The 20,344-nt window shown below is 46.2% G+C and overlaps 1 protein-coding gene across 1 annotated transcript in view; it reads right to left on the bottom strand.

Moving 5' to 3' along the window:
• Positions 1 to 2,081: 2,081 nt before the first annotated feature.
• Positions 2,082 to 20,344, bottom strand: part of RSPO1 (R-spondin 1) — a 76,030-nt gene continuing 57,767 nt past the window's right edge. Inside the window, exons 3-6 of the mRNA XM_030219912.1 lie at positions 14,648 to 14,842; positions 10,292 to 10,441; positions 8,398 to 8,586; positions 2,082 to 2,780 (exon numbers count right to left, since the gene is read on the bottom strand). Coding sequence (XP_030075772.1) covers positions 2,620 to 2,780; positions 8,398 to 8,586; positions 10,292 to 10,441; positions 14,648 to 14,842 — 695 coding nt within the window. The 3' untranslated portion in view covers positions 2,082 to 2,619. The remainder of the gene's footprint in view (positions 2,781 to 8,397; positions 8,587 to 10,291; positions 10,442 to 14,647; positions 14,843 to 20,344) is intronic.

The raw sequence follows: 20,344 nt of genomic DNA on the forward strand, positions 1-20,344 counted from the left end.
TGGTGACCAGCATTGATTATCCAGGGTTTTAAACCCTGGAATTCATTGCCAGAGAATGTGGTAAAAGCAGTAAGCTCAGCGGGGTTTAAAAAAAAAGGTTTGAATAGCTTCTTGAAGAAAAGTCCATAAGCCATTATTAAGATGGACTTGGGGAAAATGCACTGCTTATTTTTAGGATAAACGGCATAAAAATGTACTGTTTTGGGATCTTGGCAGCTACTTGTAACCTGGATTGGCCACTGTTGGAAACATGATTCTGAGCTTAATGGACCTTCGGTCTGTCCCAGTATGGCAACACTTATGATCTTATGTAACTGCTAAAAAGTTAACCGTTAAGCCCATATTCAGCGCTAACTGGTTAACGTTTTAGCGGTTAAAGATAGGCTTGCTAATTATGCAGCCTATTTAACCGCTAAACATAGCCGGTTAAGCGCTGAATATCCATGCATAACCAGCTAGCCACTATCCACGGATATTTACCGGGAGATAACCGCTTATCTCCCGCTCCGTATCCGTGGTTAGGTGCCAATGTGCTATTTAACCAGCCAGCGGCCGTGTCTGGGCAGTTAAATAGCTTTGCATATCAAGGGGTACAAGTCTATTTTAATACTTCAAAAAATTCAAAACAAACTTAGGGCCCTGTTTACGAAGGCACGCTAGTGTTTTAACGCGTGCTGTCTAGACTCCCATAGGAATATCGTGGGCATCTACACGGTTAGCACATGCTAATTTTTAGCGTGCGCTAAAAAGACCAGCGGGCCTTTGGCAAGCCTGTTTTGAATTTTTGAAGTATTAAATAGACTTGGAATGTTTAAGACGTGCAAATTAAGGAACTATAGAAATGACAAATACGTGGCTGAATGAGGAATGGCGGTGAGTGATTACATTTACACCAGCCGCAGACCTGACGTAACTACGGGCGCCTTAAATGCGGGAAAAGCTCATGGAAGTTTCAGTGTTCTGGAAGTTCCCTGTGTAAGGGGAACCCCCGCCCATGTGCATTTATTTATGCACTGTGCCACGTGCCCTTAGAGAATAGCCGGTATCCTGTACATTAACGTACACATGGGATGCGTAAATGTGGGTGACCCAGTAATAAAACTGCCCTTATGTGCTGTCTGGTGGTCCACCGTTATTTAGATGCACTGGGGAACAGTGGCGTAGCCACAGGTGGGCCTGGGTGGGCCAGGGCCCACCCACTTAGGGCTCAGGCCCACCCAACAGTAGCACACATTTAGCGGTAGCTGCTGGGGATCCCATGCTCTACCAGCTGAAGACAACCCCCTGATGGTAACGAAAATGCTACTCTCCATGATACTGGCACCTGCTCATGCTCAGTTTTCAGTGCATGTCTGCTGCAGACTGCCAAGGTGGAAAGAAGTGTTTTCCCCGCCAGCTATGTTTTTGGTGGGGGAAAACACTTGGTGCCCACCCACTTCTTGCCTAGGCCCACCCAAAATCTGTTGTCTGGCTACGCCCCTGCTGGGGAAGCTGAGGGGGCAGGGTACTGGCATATTAGTAGCATCGCCTGGAGGGACCATAGCATATGTGTCACCTCCTGTCTCAGTAGGAACCCAGATAGGTTGCGGAACAGACAACACTGCTATGGGGAAAAGTGATCTACTCAGGGCTTTTTTTTGAGGGGGTACTGAGTACCGGCACCTTTTCCATTGTCTTCTAAAATCGACCCATGGTCCCCAAGTTTTAATGAAAGAGCTCCAGCTCTACACACCAATTCTACCTTATCATAGATTCTGTGACTGGTTGCAGGGGTCCTGGCTATTGTGGGGTGAGCCCCTCAGTGATCACCCCACCCCCGAGGGGTGGCCTGGCATTTGAGCACCTTTTTTTGCTAGAAGAAACACACTGGATCTACTTGATCTAGGAAACAGACGCCACAGCAGAGAAAGGAAAGGTTTCCACGTAATAAATTCTAAATCCCGTACCGTGTTTCTCTCTAACCTAAACAAGACGATGACAGTTAAAGGTTGTCTCCTTTTGACTTGATTCTAGTCAACCACTGGCAGGTGCAGCTTGCCGCCTACACCCAGAGATTAAAGGCAGCTCCTGGTTTACTCTTTTCTTTTTTAATCTGAAATAAAATTTGAAGCAGTTATCTTGGACACCATATCACAAACGTTTAACATATACTCTTCAATGATTAAGTTGTACAGCTGAAAACACAGAACTGATGGGTGAAACAGACAGCACGGAGGAGCAGAGGGAGTGGGGTGCTGGGTGGGAGTACTGTAGGCTTTGAGAGCCCTCTCGCCTCCTATTGGTTATTAACCAGTTCCGGCCTAGTTCTTCCTCAGCAAAGTTCTCTCTGTGCTTATCATCGTGCAAAATTTCTTTCCTCTACTCACACCACCACACATTTGGCTGGCGACCTCCGCTCTTTCGCAGGAAGTGGCGCATTCTGCGCCATGGGTGGGGCTTGATTTTTGTCTCTGTTTCTCTCCGGGCTCTTTATTACTGCTGTTCTCTGGACAGTTCCGAGCCTTTGCAGTACTTTTTGCCGTGCAGGTCAGCCGGGCAGGCAGCAGCGCCACAGTTTGGTAAGGTTATCGTACACATAGCAGCATCGATCTCTGGCCGTCCTGTGGCCGTCTCGCACAGTCACTGCATGGGGCTGGCTGTCATCTCTGGTGCTGCAGTCCCTCGCTGCTTGCCTTTCTGTTTTTTCCTGCCCTCTTTGGTGTCTTTATTGTTTCGGTTGCTGCTCTTGTCTCGCACTCCTTGATCGCCTTTCTTTCCGTTTCGGTTACGTTCTCCAGTTCCTGCAGAGGAACAGCGCAGCGGTTAGATGATGCCAGAACTGAGGTACAACCACAAAAAAAGGCAATTTCTAATGGGGGGGGGGGGGGGGTAATTTTATAACAGGGGCACCTATGTGAAGCGTCTAACAAAGGCATCTGGGTGTCTTTATAAAATAGGATTGTGTGATGACCCCCCCAGCAGTGCACAAATTCTCTCATCAACTTTATTTATTTATTTGACGCATTTTCAATCATCCCATTCGTTTACTCTGGTCAGTATTTTATAAGCGGGCGCAAAGGTGCCAAAACATATAACATAGTAACATAGTAGATGACGGCAGAAAAAGACCCGCACAGTCCATCCAGTCTGCCCAACAAGACAACTCACGTGTGCTACTTTTTGTGTATACCCTACTTTGATTCGTACCTGTGCTCTTCAGGGCACAGACCGTATAAGTCTGCCCAGCACTATCCCCGCCTCCCAACCACCGGCTCTGACACAGACCGTATAAGTCTGCCCAGCACTATCCCCGCCTCCCAACCACCAGTCTCGCCTCCCACCACCGGCTCTGACACAGACCGTATAAGTCTGCCCAGCACTATCCCCGCCTCCCAACCACCAGCTCCACCTCCCAACCACTGGCTCTGGCACAGACCGTATAAGTCTGCCCAGCACTATCCCCGCCTCCCAACCACCAGCCCTGCCTCCCAACCACCGGCTCTGGCACAGACCGTATAAGTCTGCCCAGCACTATCCCCCGCCTCCCAACCACTGGCTCTGGCACAGACCGTATAAGTCTGCCCAGCACTATCCCCACCTCCCAACCACCAGCCCCGCCTCCCACCACCGGCTCTGGCACAGATAGTATAAGTCTGCCCAGCACTATCCCCGCCTCCCACCACCAGCCGTGCCTCCCACCACTGGCTCTGGCACAGACCGTATAAGTCTGCCCAGCACTATCCCTGCCTCCCAACCACCAGCCCCACCTCCCAACCACCGGCTCTGGCACAGACCGTATAAGTCTGCCCAGCACTATCCCCGCCTCCCAACCACCAGCCCTGCCTCCCACCACCGGCTCTGGCACAGACCGTATAAGTCTGCCCAGCACTATCCACCGCCTCCCAACCACCAGCCCCGCCTCCCGATCTTGACTAAGCTCCTGAGGATCCATTCCTTCTGCACAGGATTCCTTTATGCTTATCCCACGCATGTTTGAATTCCATTACCGTCTCTATGAAATGACTCTCTCAGAGTCCTCTGGCCCAGAATCCTTGAAAATGTGTCCCTTAAAGCCTCTGTTTGACCAGATGTGAATGAGCTTCAGCAGTGGCGATCCTTGGTCGACTGCCACTCGGGACAGATCGCCGCTGCGTGCCACCCCCCCCCCCCCCGGGGTGCAGCACGTCACTCTCCCAGCGCATCAGCGTCCCGCCCCCCCCCCCCCGCGCATCACTCCCCCCTAGCGTATCACCCAAGCCCCCCCCCCCCCCCCCAGTGCATTCTTACCTGCAGGGAGCAGGCGCGGCTGTCGGTTCTGCTGGTTCCCTGCTCCCTCTGCCCTGGAACAGGAAGTAAGAGCAGAGGGAGCAGGGAACCAGCGGAGCCAAGAGCCGCGGCTGCTCCCTGCACCCCTCCAGCAGCGTGCTCCCTTGGTGGACCGCCCCCACCGCCCGGCCCTCGGTACACCACTGAGCTTCAGGAATGGGCAGTGCAGTGCTGTGTATTTGTAATTTTGTGACGGCCAGAGAATGGGAGATGAGCCTTTATATTCTACTGCCTCGTCCCGTCTGCTAAGCCTTTATTAATTTCTATGCCTGTGGTGTGCCTCTGAGCCTGTTGGGAGCTAAAATAACTTTCCTCCATCAATGCCAGCATTAAGCCAGCAGGGGACACTTGAGGTATAGAAATCCATAGAAACCCTTCCCTTCTCAGAGAAAAGAGCAGTGACCTTACATCACCCACACAGACCTAACAGTTCCTTTTCCGTGAAACCAGACCAGCATCTGATTTCATTGAGAGCAGCTTTCAATGTTAAACAAAACAAAACAAAAGTGTTTTCTGTTTCACTGGATGGATCACCTCCATCTTTACTCTTAATTACTGTTGGGTTCTTTTACTAACGTTCGCTAAGCAGTTAACCCACGTTTCTGCAGCCCAAGTGTGGTAACTGTTGCTGTGTTGAGCGTGCTTTGTCAACTGCACGCCACTTGAGGGGTGGGAACTGGGTGGGTTATGGCTGGAGAACGGGCGTGGAGGGTACATGGCAGTAACGTATGGTATCTATCATGGAATGGAGGAGTAGCCTAGTGGTTAGTGCAGCCGACTTTGATCCTGGGGAACTGGGTTGAATTCCCATCACAGCTCATTGTGACTCTGGGCAAGCCACTTAACCCTCCATTGCCCCAGGTACAAATATGTACCTGTATATACTATGTAGTTGCAAAAAACACAGAAAGGTGGTATAGCAAGTCCCATTTGAGATTCTACATGGAATGTTGCTACTATCTGAGATTCTATGGGGAATGTTGCTAGTGGAGGAGTAGCCTAGTGGTTAGTGCAGTGAACTTTGATCCTGGGGAATTGAGTACAATTCCCACTGCAGCTCCCTGTGACTCTGGGCAAGTCAATTAACCCTCCATTGCCCCTGGTACAAAATAAGTACCTGAATATATGTAAACCGCTTTGAATGTAGTTGCAAAAACCTCAGAAAGGCGGTATATCAATTCCCATTAGATATACAGTCTAACCTACTGGTGTTCACATATTTGAGGGGGTTTAACACTGTATTTTTATTATGGTGATGGGACCAATGCACTTGTTTGCGTAGAACCCAGTAAATGTTACTCCTGCCCTGCTTGTCATGTGTATTTTTGTTTTCAATTGTAGTAAGTGGAAAAACTTACCACATTTTACTAAAAAAAGGCCCTTACGTTACTGTGAAGAGAAAGCTCAGGGCTGTGTGTGACCAACTCCACCCCGGGCTTTGCTCTATACTAGAGTGCACTATTCTAGTGTCACACACCCATGCCACGTGCTCCAGCCCTCAAGTCACCAAAGCTGAAGTGCTCCTTTAAGAAGACTGTTCTGCTCACGTCTGTGTTCCTCTCCCCCCTACCAGCCATGTCCCAACTCTTCTGGGAGGTCAGAAAATTGCCTGGAGACAGTTGCAAATCAGGCATGAGGGAAAGAAAATTGATGGAAAGAATTAACAACATGAGGATGTTATTCCCTTCCTACCAAGAGTGAACGCCCAGGCCAAAACAGAGTGGGGGGTAAAAAGACCTTCAGCGCTGTCTGCACCTTTTCAGGATTATTAGCACTGTGGGTGTCCCTTTGGTAAATCAGAGCCCTTTCTCTGTCATCAGTGCAGTGTGCCCTCCTTTGGTAAATCAGAGCCCTTTCACTGTTATTAGTGCAGTGTGTGTTTCCCTTTGGTAAATCAGAGCCCTTTCTCTGTCATCAGTGCAGTGTGCCCTCCTTTGTTAAATCAGAGCTCTTTCACTGTTATCACTGCAGTGTGTGCTCCTTTGGTAAATCAGAGTTCTTTCACTGTTATTAGTGCAGTGTGTGTTTCCCTTTGGTAAATCAGAGCCCTTTCTCTGTCATCAGTGCAGTGTACCCTCCTTTGGTAAATCAGAGTTCTTTCACTGTTATTAGTGCAGTGTGTGTTTCCTTTTGGTAAATCAGAGCCCTTTCTCTGTCATCAGTGCAGTGTACCCTCCTTTGGTAAATCAGAGTTCTTTCACTGTTATTAGTGCAGTGTGTGTTTCCTTTTGGTAAATCAGAGCCCTTTCTCTGTCATCAGTGCAGTGTGCCCTCCTTTGTTAATTCAGAGCTCTTTCACTGTTATCAGTGCAGTGTGTGCTCCTTTGGTAAATTAACCCCTTGCCACTAATATTGGTGCTACGTGTGTCCTATTGGTAAATCAGCTCCTTTTCATTGTTATCAGTTCAGTGTGTGTCCCTTTGGTACATCACAGCCATTTCACTGTTATCAGTGTGTTGTGTTTCCCTTTGATAAATCAGAGCCCTTTCTCTGTTATCAGTGCAGTGTGCCCTCCTTTTTTACATCAGAGCCTTTCCACTGTTATCAGTGCATTTTGTGTCCCTTGATAAATCAGTCCTTTCTCTGTTATCAGTGCAGTGTGCCCTCTTTGTTACATCAGAGCCCTTTCTCTGTTATCAGTGCAGTGTGCCCTTCTTTGTTAAATCAGAGCTCTTTCACTGTTATCAGTGCAGTGTGTGCTCCTTTGGTAAATTAACCCCTTGCCAATAATATTGGTGCTACGTGTGTCCTATTGGTAAATCAGCTCCTTTTCATTGTTATCAATGCAGTGTATGTCCCTTTGGTAAATCAGTCCCTTGTCACTGTTATTGGTGCTGTGTGTGCCCCGTTGGTAAATCAGCTCTTTTTCACTGTTCTCAGTGCAGTGTACACTCCTTTAGTAAATCAGCCCCTTTTCAGTGTTTATTTATAGCAGGGATTCTTAACCTTTTTTTTTGATTCCCTGCATCTCTTTAACTGATCAATGAATCCCTCTCACTCTGTTCCTAAACCACATGTTCACTAGTGACCTCTGACAGCTACATATGTCACTCTTAGCTAACTCCTCACATGTTGTTAAGATTACAGTAGTGCAGAGTTATTCTACCAATCACTGTCTTCACCTGTCTAGAAAGTTTCAATAAATTGCCTCAGATTTCAAGACTCTTTCTGCATCATTGGCTACGAACCCCTGATTGATAACCTAGGTCGTGCCTTTCCAGTGGTAATTTAAGGCAAGTTACATTCAGATACAGGAGGCACCTAAATTTTTGTGCTGAGGCAACAGAGTGATAAGGAGTATCAGTGGGATTTGAACCCCGATCTCTCCTGTTCACAGCCTGCTGCTCTGACCTCTACATGAGCCTTTTTCATTGCCATTGTGGCTATTGTAAATAGCTGTAGTTCTGTGTATATCTGGTGTCTGCCAGTTTTACACTGTAATAATTCACTGCTATTCAACTTTTCTGCATTGGTCGGATCCTTTCCAGAAGGAAGGCGTCTGACTGTGTAAAATTTTTGCCAGGGGTTGCCGCCAGTTCCCTAGCAGGAGCCGCTGCTATGAAAAATAGCTAATTTCTTAACAGCGCCTGAGGAGGCGGGAGGAGGGTCACGGAAGAAGGGATAAAGCCTGAACCCTGGACGCCTCCCAGGACTTTTCTGTTTGGTTTCTACTTGTTTTTTTTTTTTACATATTGGTATATACATTGTAAAGCACAAAGCTGAATTTAAGTTCAGTTTGGACCACAAAGTGTTTAACTGACACCAAACCAGTTCACTTTATTAATTTAGTGCACCTTTGGCCCTGCAAGTTCATAAAGGGGGAGGAAAAAAAAGCATACCATGCAAGTATTATGTTCTGCTAAAAGTGCTGGGGGCTCACTGCTTGCACCTTTTTTTTTTTTTTAATGTTTTTCTGGAAACCTAGGTCCATTTCTTAGTCTAGGGGATAAACCTACTGTACACCGCCTTCGGTGAATGATTTCATAAAGGCGGTGAATAAATCTAAATCAATCAATCTGCGAGTTCCAGAACTGGAAATTCAGGACCTCTCTAGGAGGAGGGGTTGGGTCCTGGATACTCAGCATCACCTACCTCCAGGGCACGGTACTTTCTGCATGGTGCATTTCCTGCTCTCTGTGATGCTGGGGCACACGGACGTGTCTCCCGCAGGCGCTTGCAAAATTGTCCGGCTCCTCTCCTCTTTGCCTTTCTTGAACCCACAGGTCTTCCGTTTCTTTGAGCAGGGGCCCCAGGGGCCCCATTCGCTCATTTCACATTGTGCTGTCAAAGATAAGACAAACTCTGGTTCTCATTTGTTCAATGATATACATTCGCTTTCCTTGCAGAGACCCCTTCCCCCTGGTCTTCAGATAGATGCAGGGTATTCTCTATGTTAAGCCCCTCATTCTGTAACACCATATGCGCATACAGACTATAGTGTTAGTTGTCGCATACCTTGCATAGTGCACAAATGTATGGGGGAGGTGTTCATGTGGGGGGGGGGGGGAACGGGCGGGGCATGGATGTCTCTCACAATTGCATGCACATGCATCATTATTATTAATAACATTTGTATAGTGCTACCAGACGCACGCAGCGCTGAACATCCAACGTAGAGAGAGACAGTCCCTGCTCAAAAGAGCTTACAATCTAAAAATGTGTGCGCATTTACATCTGCCGTAGACATGGCGTAAGTTGGTTCTCCTAAATGCTGGGGGTAAATGCCAACCTATGCTAGTGTACTATAACGAAATCTGGGTGCCCAGATCCTGTTATACAATTTGCGCTTCGTGTCCACCATTTTGGCGTCTAACTTTTCATGCACTTCGTAGAACTGCCCCTGGGGTGGTCAGTAAGCTAAAGATTTCCTTAGCAGAAACTGGGTTTTAGCCGAGTAAACGTGAGTTAACGCTGCCAAGTCCGTAAACCGATCTGAGTAAAAGCGGAGCCAAGTCTAAAGCAGAAAAAAATAAGACAGTCGGGTGATATTCAAACCAATTAAATGCAGGCCCAAGTCAGCAGAAAGAGTTAACCAGAACTAGCCGACTAAGCATGGCTGAATATCGGTGAAAAGGTAACCTGGTAAATTTACCACATTATCCCCCTCATTCCGTCACAGGCTGATCACATGTGCAAAGTTATAGAATACCGCCATTGACGCAGAAAGCTTCGGACGAGGCTGCATGCAGCGTATGTGCAAGACTACCACTGCTGACAAAAGGCCACCTTTAAAGTATACCAGTGTGTGTGCGTGTATGGGGGGGTGATGAATCACAGGTGGGGTAAAGTTGCTAGATTGTGCCGAGGACAGGGGTCGAGACTGGAAGAGAGAAGAAGAGATGTTGGGAGAAGACAGGAGATACCGCGACATGATGCATTTTCAAAATCACGATTAATAATTAATGCATTAATCACAGCATTAGGTGCGACTCACTTGCAGTCCGAATTTGCAGGTTTCATGCATTAGTATCAGCATTACAGAAGCATAATGGACATTAGCGTACACCCGATGCTCAACTGCAAGGGTCGGTCACCACTTGCTCCATGTTATAAATGGAACCAGTTAAGCAAGACTCACACTGGAGCAAAAGACCCAGGTAATGCAACTGTTGATGAACGTATGGAAGCCCCTCCCCCGTCAAGACTGTCAATTCCTGAGCCAATGCCGCTCTTACCCCAATTGCCTCTATTAATCTGCACCCTCTGCTGCTTACCACTGAAACTTGCCGTGAAGCCCGCCCCTACCCCCACACCCAACCAGCCCGATGCCCATTCACCAGGGGCGTAGCTATGGGCCCACCCAGTCTTAAATTTTATGTAGGTGGGTTTCTGGGTGCAGGTGGGCTCTGCAGTACAGCTGTTGGGTACACAGCGTTATTTTGTAGTATCCCAAGAAACATTACTCATACCTATATACACAGTGCCCACCCATATTAGCTCTGGGCCCACCCAAAATGTCAGGTCTAGCTAAGCCACTGCCACTCACCAGAGCTGCTGCACTCCATGGTGCCATTCACAGAGGCAAAGCCTTCCGGGCAGGAGGAATAGCATCTCCCCTTGTGCAAGTAGAGACCATCCTTACATTTTGTGCAAAAGTTCCTGCTGAAACAGGCCTCACAGTTATCAATTTTGCATCCTGGATTGGAGAAATCAAGGGTGAATAAGTTAAAACACTAACGATGAAGGACCACTATAAAAATATTCATACAAAGCCTACAGGTTCTATATAAAATAAGGGAAATGGGACTTGATATACCACCTTTCTGAGGTTTTTGCAACTACATTCAAAGCGGTTTACATATATTCAGGTACTTATTTTGTACCAGGGGCAATGGAGGGTTAAGTGACTTGTCCAGAGTCACAAGGAGCTGCAGTGGGAATTGAACTCAGTTCCCCAAGATCAAAGTCCACTGCACTAACCACTAGGCTACTCCTCCACTCATTATTCCACCAATAAGAGCCAACCTCATCAGTGATGTCACAATGGCTTGATTGCCCGATACTTGGCTCACTTCTGATATTGTGATGTCATAAGGGAAAGGGGGAAAGGGAAATGGGACTTGATATACTGCCTTTCTGAGGTTTTACAACTACATTCAAAGTGGTTTACATATATTCAGGTAGTTATTTTGTACCAGGGGCAATGGAGGGTTAAGTGACTTCACAAAGAGCTGCAGTGGGAATTGAACTCAGTTCCCCAAGATCAAAGTCCACTGCACTAACCACTAGGCTACTCCTTCACTCATTCCACCAATAAGAGTCAACCTCATCAGTGATGTCACAATGGCTTGATTGGCCGATACACTTCTGATATTGTGATTTCATAAGGGAAAGGGAAATGGGACTTGAAATACTGCCTTTCTGAGGTTTTTGCAACTACATTCAAAGTGGTTTACATATATTCAGGTAGTTATTTTGTACCAAGGGCAATGGAGGGTTAAGTGACTTGACCAGAGTCACAAGGAGCTGCAGTGGGAATTGAACTCAGTTCCCCAGGATCAAAGTCCACTGCACTGACCACTAGGCTACTCCTCCACAGAATTATCAAGTCCATATTTCAGGACACCGTGAAGTGAGATTGGCAAGAGTGGCTCCCTAGACATTGTCCAGGGTTCTGAAGCCCTAATCCCAGAATGCTTTGGGATGAAGATAGATTGGTTCAGGCATCCCAGCAGTGACATAGCCAGAAGGCAATTTTTGGACTGGCCAATGGATAGAATGGGTGGGTGCAACTCATTTTCTCTCTGTTCACCCGCTCAACTTCAAAATTAAATACCTTAGCTGGATTTGAATACAATCTGCCCGATATCAAAGCAAGTTATGCGCTTGTCGGAGACTGCTGAATGCATGACTTGCTTATCTGTACATATTAAAAATTTATACGGACAGTATCAGGCCATTTAAATTACTAAATGGATAGATATTGTCTGTATAACTATAGCCTGGGCTGGGAAAGGGGCCTAGGTCGATCCACTAAGGATATCCAGTACGATGGCAGTTCCATAACAGTGCAACAATGTGGCACTTAAAAGCAGGTACCTAACTTCCCTTTATGGGAATGATTCCCAAACCTGTCCTGGAAGAACGCCAGCCAGCCAAGTTTTCAGGATATCCAGAATGAATATTCATGAGAGAGATTTGCATGAAGTGGAAGAAGGGCATGCAAATCTCTCTCTTGATTATTATGTATTTATGACATTTATTTCCCACATTATCCCATACAATTTGAGTTCAATGTGGCTAACAAGCAAAGAGGAATCAAGACAAATATAATATATCATTCAAACAACAGTGCAATTCAGGAAAGAAAAAAAAAAGATTAAGATCTACAAATACACAACACTAGAAATTTTTTCTTCACTCAACGTGTAATTAAACTCTAGAATTCGTTGCCAGAGAATGTGGTAAAGGCGGTTAGCTTAGCGGGGTTTAAAAAAAAAAGTCTGTTCAGCTTCCTAAAGGAAAAGTCCATAGGCCATTATTAAATTGACTTGGGGAAAATCCACTGCTTATTTCTGGGATAAGCAGCATGAAATATATTGAACTTTTTCGGGACCTTGCTGGGTATTTGTGACCTGGATTGGCCACTGTTGGAAACAGGATGCTGGGCTTGAGGGACCTTTGGTCTGTCCCAGTGTGGCAATACTTATGTACTTATGAGGATATCCTGACTGACTGAGGGCTCCCGAGGACAGATTTGGGTACCACTGTCTGTTTTTATCTAGATTGTAAGCTCTTTGAGCAGGGACTGTCTCTGTGTGTCTCATGTTCAGCGCTGCGTACGCCTGGTAGCGCTATACAAATGTTATTAGTAGTAGTAGTAGTAGTATATACGTGCGTTTGGGACCAGGCATGAGCACTTCTACCGCCCGTAGAGCTGATGGAAATGTTTCTGCCTAAAGCCAGAGATACACATGTAACCGATAATCTTCTATAAGCTACATACATCATTGTACGCTGCATCCAGACTCTGCCTACATGTAAAACACATGCTATATACCACACGAATGACTTCTCAGAATAGTTTTGGCATCTGTCACTTACACAAGTATATGCCAATTTTCTAATCATTAACATGCATAAAGCTTAACCCCTTATTTACAGAATTACCCCCTAAATGTGACCATGTCCTAAAGTCACCATAAAGAAAAAAGTGATGTTATAATGAATTCTGTTAGAGCAAACAACAGTTCAAGCGCCATCCTTTTATATGAAAAAAAAAATGCAAAAGTTACAGAACCATCGGGCCCAGTACCCTATTTCCAGAAGTGAAAAAAAGTCAAACAGATTTTATGCTGCTTATCCCAGGAATAAGCAGTGTATTTTACCAGGTCCCATCTTAATAATGATTTATGGACTTCTTTTTTAAGAACGTGTCAAACCTTTTTTAAAACCTGCTAAGCTAACTCCTTTTACCACATGCTCTGGCAGTGAACTCCAGAGTTTAATTGCACATTGAGGGGCCCTTTTTCTAAGCTGCGTAAGCATTTACACATGCCCAATGCATACCAAAGTGGAGTTATTGCACGGCTACCGTGTTGGTTCTTGCAGTAATTTCATTTTTGCCGCGCATCCGATACGCGCGGCCGAAAAATGATTTTTATTTTCTGGTGCGTGTATTGGACACATGCCAAGAGGCATTTGGCGCACATAGGTCATTACCACCCGGTTACCCCGTGAGACTTTACCACTAGGTCAATGGCTGGCGGTAAGGTCGCAGACCCAAAATGGACACGCGGCAATTTTGATTTTGCTGCACATCCATTTTCGGCAAAATGAAAGCAAGGCCTTTTTACAGGCATGCTGAAAAAATGGATAGGCGCATGCCCAAAACCCGAGCTTACAATACCACAAGCCATTTTTCAGTTCACCTTAGTATAAGGACCCCTGAGTGAAGAAATATATATATTTTTATTTTTGTTTTAAATTTACTACTTAATAGCTTCATAATGTGCCCCATCGTCCTTGTGTTTTTGGAAAGAATAAACACATGATTCATATCTACCTGTTCCACTCCACTCAGAATTTTATTCAGACCTCTGTCATATCTCCCCTCAGCCGTCTCTTCTTCAAACTGAAAAACCCTAGCCTTTGCAGCCTCTCCTCATAGGGAACTCATCCCATCCCCTTTATTATTTTGGTCACCTTTTCTAATTCCGCTATGTTGTTTTTTGGGGATGTGGTGATCAGAATTGCACATAATGGAGCAATGCATATGCAACAATATTCAAAGTACGGTTGCACAATGGAGCGATACAAAGGGAAAACTACACACCCAGGGCTGGCCTTAGGCAGGGATAACAGGGACGGTCACACAGGGCCTCGCGCTCCCAGGGGACCTGCGGCAGTCTTAGCATCTCCCTCCCACTCCCTGCTTCAGAAGCTGTCTCCTGTTCTCAATCTAACCGCCTCCAGCTCTCTCCTACCCACTCCCTTAATTCCAGGTTGCAGCACCGCTGCCTTCTTCAATTTTCCGGGCTGCCGGCAGCGTCAGTAAGGTAGGCACGCTGCCTGGAAGCGTTCTCTCTGCTGCAATTTCCTATCCTGCATAGGCGGGACACTGCAACAGAGGGAGAGCTTCTGGGTGGGGCTAGGTGGGGGCAGGGGGCCCCATGGAACTGGTCTGCACAGGGCCCCGCAATTGCTAAGACCGGCCCTGTACACACCTATTTCTAAACCCTGCCCTGCCCCCAACCCCAGGAGTGCCTCTGCCAACGCATGTCATTTTACCCAAAGATAGATGGAACAATTTTCCTAAAGCCTTCCGCTAACTCTAAACTATACTCTCATGTTGTTGACCCAGCCTAGGAGTCTACCTTCAGCATGCCTCTTCCTCACTTACTGATGCACTTGTTCATCATATCTGGATTGCGCACCCCGAAGTAGCCTTCCGGACAGGACGGCAAGCAGATTCCAATCTGTCGAATGTCATTCCTCTCCAGGAGTATGAAGAGCTTAGGGGAGCACTGGAGGCATCCATTGGACTCCGAACACTTCATGCAGCCCTTGGTGCATACTAGGCTCACTTCAATGCTTCCTGTAAACAGAAAATATTATAAGCACAGGTGACTCTATGTGTGGTGTGTGTGTGTATGAGAGAGAGACAGCGAGAGAGAGAGAGAGAGAGACAGAGAGAGAGAGAGAGAGAGAGCGATGTCACATGCCTGCTGCTGAAATCTCCTAGGGCAGTGGCTCCCAAACCTGGTCCTGGCGGCACCCCCATCCGGTCAGGTTTTGAGGATACCCACAATGAATATTCATGAGAGAGATTTGCATACACTGCCTTCACTACATGCAGATTTATCTCATGAATATTCATTGTGGGTATCCTCAAAACCTGACCGGATGGGGGTGCCTCCAGGACCAGGTTTGGTAACCACTGTCCTTAGGGGGATGCAGGGCCGGTCCTAGGGTCTCTGGCGCCCCCCTGCAGACTATGAGTTGGCGCCCGCGTGCCCCCCCTCCAGCACCCGTGCGCCCCCGCCCCCCCCCCAGCATCTCCTTTCTCTCTTCTCCCACCCTGCCCCTGTCAGCGATTCTCCTTCGCCCCCATCCCCCGCCGCCCTTGGTGCTTTAAATCTTTAATTTACCTCCATTCCAGCAGCCGCATCATTTGAAAGCCCTGCCCGTCTCTAGCCTTCCCTCCCTTCGTGAGTTCGTTCTGCAGTCCCGCCCTCGAGGAAATGACATCAGAAGGCGGGACTGCGGATGAACTCACGAAGGGAGGGAAGGCTAGAGATGGGGCAGGGCTTTCAAATGATGCGGCTGCTGGAATGGAGGTAATTAAAGATTTAAAGCACCAAGGGCGGTGCAGTATGGTGGCACAGCGCCGCAGCGGCGCCCTTGAAGGCAGGCGCCCCCCTGCGGTGCTTACCCCACTTACCGGGTTTGACTGGCCCTGGGGGGATGGTTGGGCGAGAGAAAGAGGGAAGACCTGCCTCTATCATCTCCCACTGGAAACATTAGAGCCAGAGCAGCCGTCTGCGTGGAAGGAGGGTGGCTGTATTTGAAGGGACAGTTCTTCACTTTAGTTAAGATGAATAAAGAAGAAATAATCGTGTCTCTGTCTTGCAAGAAATTAGTGGAGTCCAATGGATTTCAAAAGGGCTTTGGGGAGATTTCTACCATGCTTCCTTCTCACCACTTATCGCCTCATACTCATTGAAACCATCCAGTTTCTAAACTATTAAATCACCATTTGACACTGGCTTTCTTGGAAGGACATGTGGAAAAAATCAGTTTGGGATAAGAAATGGAGAAGGGAAGTTGGGAGCTGTCAAACTGAAACACTGGGAAACATTTCTTCAGAGAAAGGATGAGGAATGTATAATGGAAGGAGTGGAGACAATTCAAGACAGCCTGGGACAAATGCAGGGGATTAGTAGGGAGGAACTGAGGATTTCTGAGCTTCAGTGAAGTCAGCAGCACTGCAGCGGGTCGGAGAAATGGGCAGACAAGGTAGGCCTTGCCGTCTTCACCTTCCATCCTACTATCCCTCTCTAGCCATATTTGAAATTAGTTGGCCAATACTAAACAAACTCAAAGGGATTAGCCACTCCAAGGCCATACCAATCCCATACCATCCTCGTAGCATTTCTTTGCACCGCTTCAAAAAGAATTGAAGCGGTGCAAAGAAAAGCTACAAGGATGGTATGGGATTTGCGTTACAAGACGTATGAGGAGAGACTTGTTGACCTGAACATGCATACCCTGGAGGGAAAGGAGAAACAGGGGTGATATGATACAGACGTTCAAATATTTGAAAGGTATTATCCGCAAACGAACCTTTTCCAGAGATGGGAAGGCTGGTAGAACGATGAGGGCATGAAATGAGATTGAAGGGGGGGCAGACTTAAGAAAAATGTCAGGAAGTATTTTTTCACGGAGAGGGTGGTGGATGCTTGGAATGCCCTCCCGCGGGAGGTGGTGGAGAGGAAAATGGTAACGGAATTCAAACATGCGTGGGATAAACACAAAGGAATCCTGTTCAGAAGGAAGGGACCCTCAGGAGCTTAGCCTTGAATGGGTGGCAGAGACGGTTGGGAGGCGGGGCTAGTGCTGGGCAGACTTATACGGTCTGTGCCCTGAAAAAGACAGGTACAAATTAAGGTAAGGTATACACAAAAAACTAGCACATATGAGTTTATCTTGTTGGGCAGACTGGACGAACCGTGCAGGTCTTTTTCTGCCGTCATCTACTATGTTACTATGTAAGGCCGGTGCAAGAGTACTGGGGGCCCTCGGGAAACCTTTAGACTTATGCCCCCCTTCAATTAACTTTCAGGTCCTTAATCTGCTCCCCCTCTCTCCACCCAGACATCATACTTCAATGGCTTGGAGGAATAGCCTGATGGTAGCGCAGGGAACCAGGGAAATCACTGCAACTCCCTGTGACTCTGGGTAAGTCACCATTGCCCCAGGTACAAAATAAGTACCTGTATAAAATATGTAAACCACCTCACTTGTAACCACAGAAAGGCAGTATATCAAATCCATCCCCTTTCCCTTATATGTCACATATACACAAATAATGAGGACAGTTTCCAAAAGTCGAAAACTGTTCACCCTTCCTGCAGTAAAAGGATGCGTTTGGTGCTTCTTTCAGTTTGTCAGGCTTTGTTTTTTACCTCTGAGAAGCTGCTGCCCTAAGCAACTACTTAACCTTGCCTAATGGTTCGGCCAGCCCTGTGCACATTAAGGCTTTCAAAGGTTGAAGATTTTGTTTGGCTTGGTCGCTCTTATCTGTTGTCTTCTTCCCCTCACCAACTCCTAACTCTTATCTATATTCAAAATCCTAGCTAAAATCTTTCCCCCTTCAGGGTTTTTAATTCTTAAAGTCTGGCCCTGATCTTAGACACATAAGTGTGTGTTGACTAGATTGTAAGCCACATAAAGCAGGGACTCGGGGCCCATCCTGGCCTGGGGGAGTGTGGCATGATTTCCTTTGGAGAACTGGAGCTGTGATGGTCCATGCGCCAGAGGCATCGGCACAGCGCCCTCCTCACTTTTCAGTCTCGGGAGGGTGTCTGCTAATTAAACTCTGGCTAATTAAAGTGGTTAGCTCAGCAGGGTTTAAAAAAAAAAGGTTTGGCTGGTTTCCTAACGGAAAAGTCCATAGACCATTATTAAAATGGACTTTGTGGAAAATCCACTGCTTATTTCTAGGATAAGCAGCATAAAATGTATTAGACTGTTTTGGGATCTTGCCAGGTCCTTGTGACCTGGATTGGCCACTGTTGGAAACAGGATGCTAGGCTTGATGGACCTTCGGTTTGTCCCAGTATGGCTGTACTTACGTAGCCCCCCCCCCCCCTCTCTCTAGTATCAGCTAGGCAGGTATTGTAACGTGTGCATCTGGCTGTGCTACAGGAATGTACTGTCATAGTACCAGACTAGTCCCAGTGGAGCATATTTATGAAGAGAGGCTAAACAGATTAGGGTTTTTCAGCTTGGTGAAAAAGACAATTTAGGGAGCATAACATAGTATTATATTATATACATTTACTTCTAATTTACCTCATATCTTTTGTAGTTTATTGTTAATTAAGAATAATATGTATTTCTTCTCCGGAAATGGCTACTGCCATTTCGGCATAATGTAAGCCACATTGAGCCTGCAAAGAGGTGGGAAAATGTGGGATACAAATGCAGCAAATAAATAAATAAATAGATGTACAGATAAGTAGAGAATGGTTGTACCAGTCAGACAACAGAAAATCAAGAGGACAAGCAGGTTGAAAATAAATCGTAGACATTTTTTAAAGTGTGGAATCTGTTGCCAGAGGATGTGGTCAAGGTGACCAGCACAGACATATTTAAAATAGGATGGGATTGAGCAAAATCGTAGAAGAAACATCCATAAAAACAATATTAGCCAGGTTGACTCGGGGGGAGTCATTGTTCATCTTTGAAAATGAACTACGGAATATAGATCTACTTTCTGGGATCTGTCGGGTACTTGCGACCCAGACTGGCCACTGAGAGAATGTCGGGCTTGATGGACTTTGGTCTGACTCAGCATGGCTTTGCTTCTGTTCTTTTCTTATAAAATATTATTCCCTCAGTTTTGCCGTGGGACCCACTGCTGATCCAGATGTACATCCCTGGGAAATCGAGCGCCAAGCAGATATTACAACTTGGTTAGATTTAATAAAAGTTGTTGCGTATATCTGGAGACTTTTTTTTTTTTTTACAAAGATTGCAGCCTTACGACTGTAAAACCAATCTCATTAACCTGGAATTTCTGGAACGGTTCTGCTTTCTGATGAGCTTCTCACCGTTTTTCCATCTGGAACTGAAACGTTTTAGGAGAGAGTATCTCAGAACCGGAAGACTTTCATACTATGAAAGAAAAGGGGCCAGATTACTCATAGTTTAGTGACTAAAAAGTGTGACTCTAAAGAAATAGCTTTTTTTTTTGTTCATCTAGAAAGCAAGTAATCCTTTGTGTGAAGCCCCTGGTTTGGCCCCAAAATATTTGATGCTGGATTGGACTGAACTTGTTAAGTGTGAAAGATACTGGTTTGTGCTTCAGAGTTCAGGACAACAAGATAACAGTCATTTGATACAAAACTCTCAACTCAATCACTCCTGAATGAACGAGGGTTTTGTTATTTTGAATAATTCTGATAGGAATATCCTAATCGTTAAGAGGGTAATGGTACCATAGTCTATAAAGGTGAATAATCTGGTTAAGAGGGGTGATGCCACAGAAGACTGTGGAAGTAAATAGCCTATTTAAGAGGTCAGTAGGCTTCCTTTGGATTTATCACCTCTCCAACAAGACGGAATTAATGGGTAGGTCAGTAAGCTGTGGGACGGAGATGCTCTAGGGAAAAACAGTAGTAAAATACAAGGAAGCCTGAGATGAGCAAAGTTGCAAGGAAAAAGGGAAGGCAGCAACAAATTAAGGACTGTGGAATTGCACCAGGAAGCATCATAAATATATAAGTATCGCCATACTGGGAAAGACTAAAGGTCCATCGAGCCCAGCATCCTGTTTCCAACAGCGGCCAATCCAGGTCACAAATACCCGGCAAGATCCCCAAAATGTACAAAAACATTTTATACTGCTTATCCCAGAAATAGTGGATTTTCCCCAAGTCCATTTAATAACGGTATATGGACTTTTCCTTTAGGAAGCCGTCCAAACCTTTTTTAAACTCCGCTAAGCTAACCGCCTTTACCACATTCTCTGGCAACGAATTCCAGAGTTTAATTACATGTTGAGTGAAGAAAAAATTTCTCTGATTCGTTTTAAATTTACTACATTGTAGCTTCACGGGCAGACTGGATGGATCTTAAGGTCCTTATTTATGACAATGTATTATGGGCCCAATATTCAAAAGATTTTATGCTCCTGACTTCGAAAGTTATGCTCCTAGTGCTCTGAAATGAGCCTCCACGTGCCACTGAAAATTAGCGGTTAGCCCCGCAACAGATGGTATAACTGGCAGCCAGAGCCATTTCTGGTAGGTTAAATCACTGAATATTAGCTCTAAGCTCCTAAATTCAGATGAGTTTTCAGCTAAAAATTTAT

This window comes from Microcaecilia unicolor, chromosome 11, assembly GCF_901765095.1.
Source record: "Microcaecilia unicolor chromosome 11, aMicUni1.1, whole genome shotgun sequence".
In the NCBI taxonomy this organism is placed as follows: Eukaryota; Metazoa; Chordata; class Amphibia; order Gymnophiona; family Siphonopidae; genus Microcaecilia; species Microcaecilia unicolor.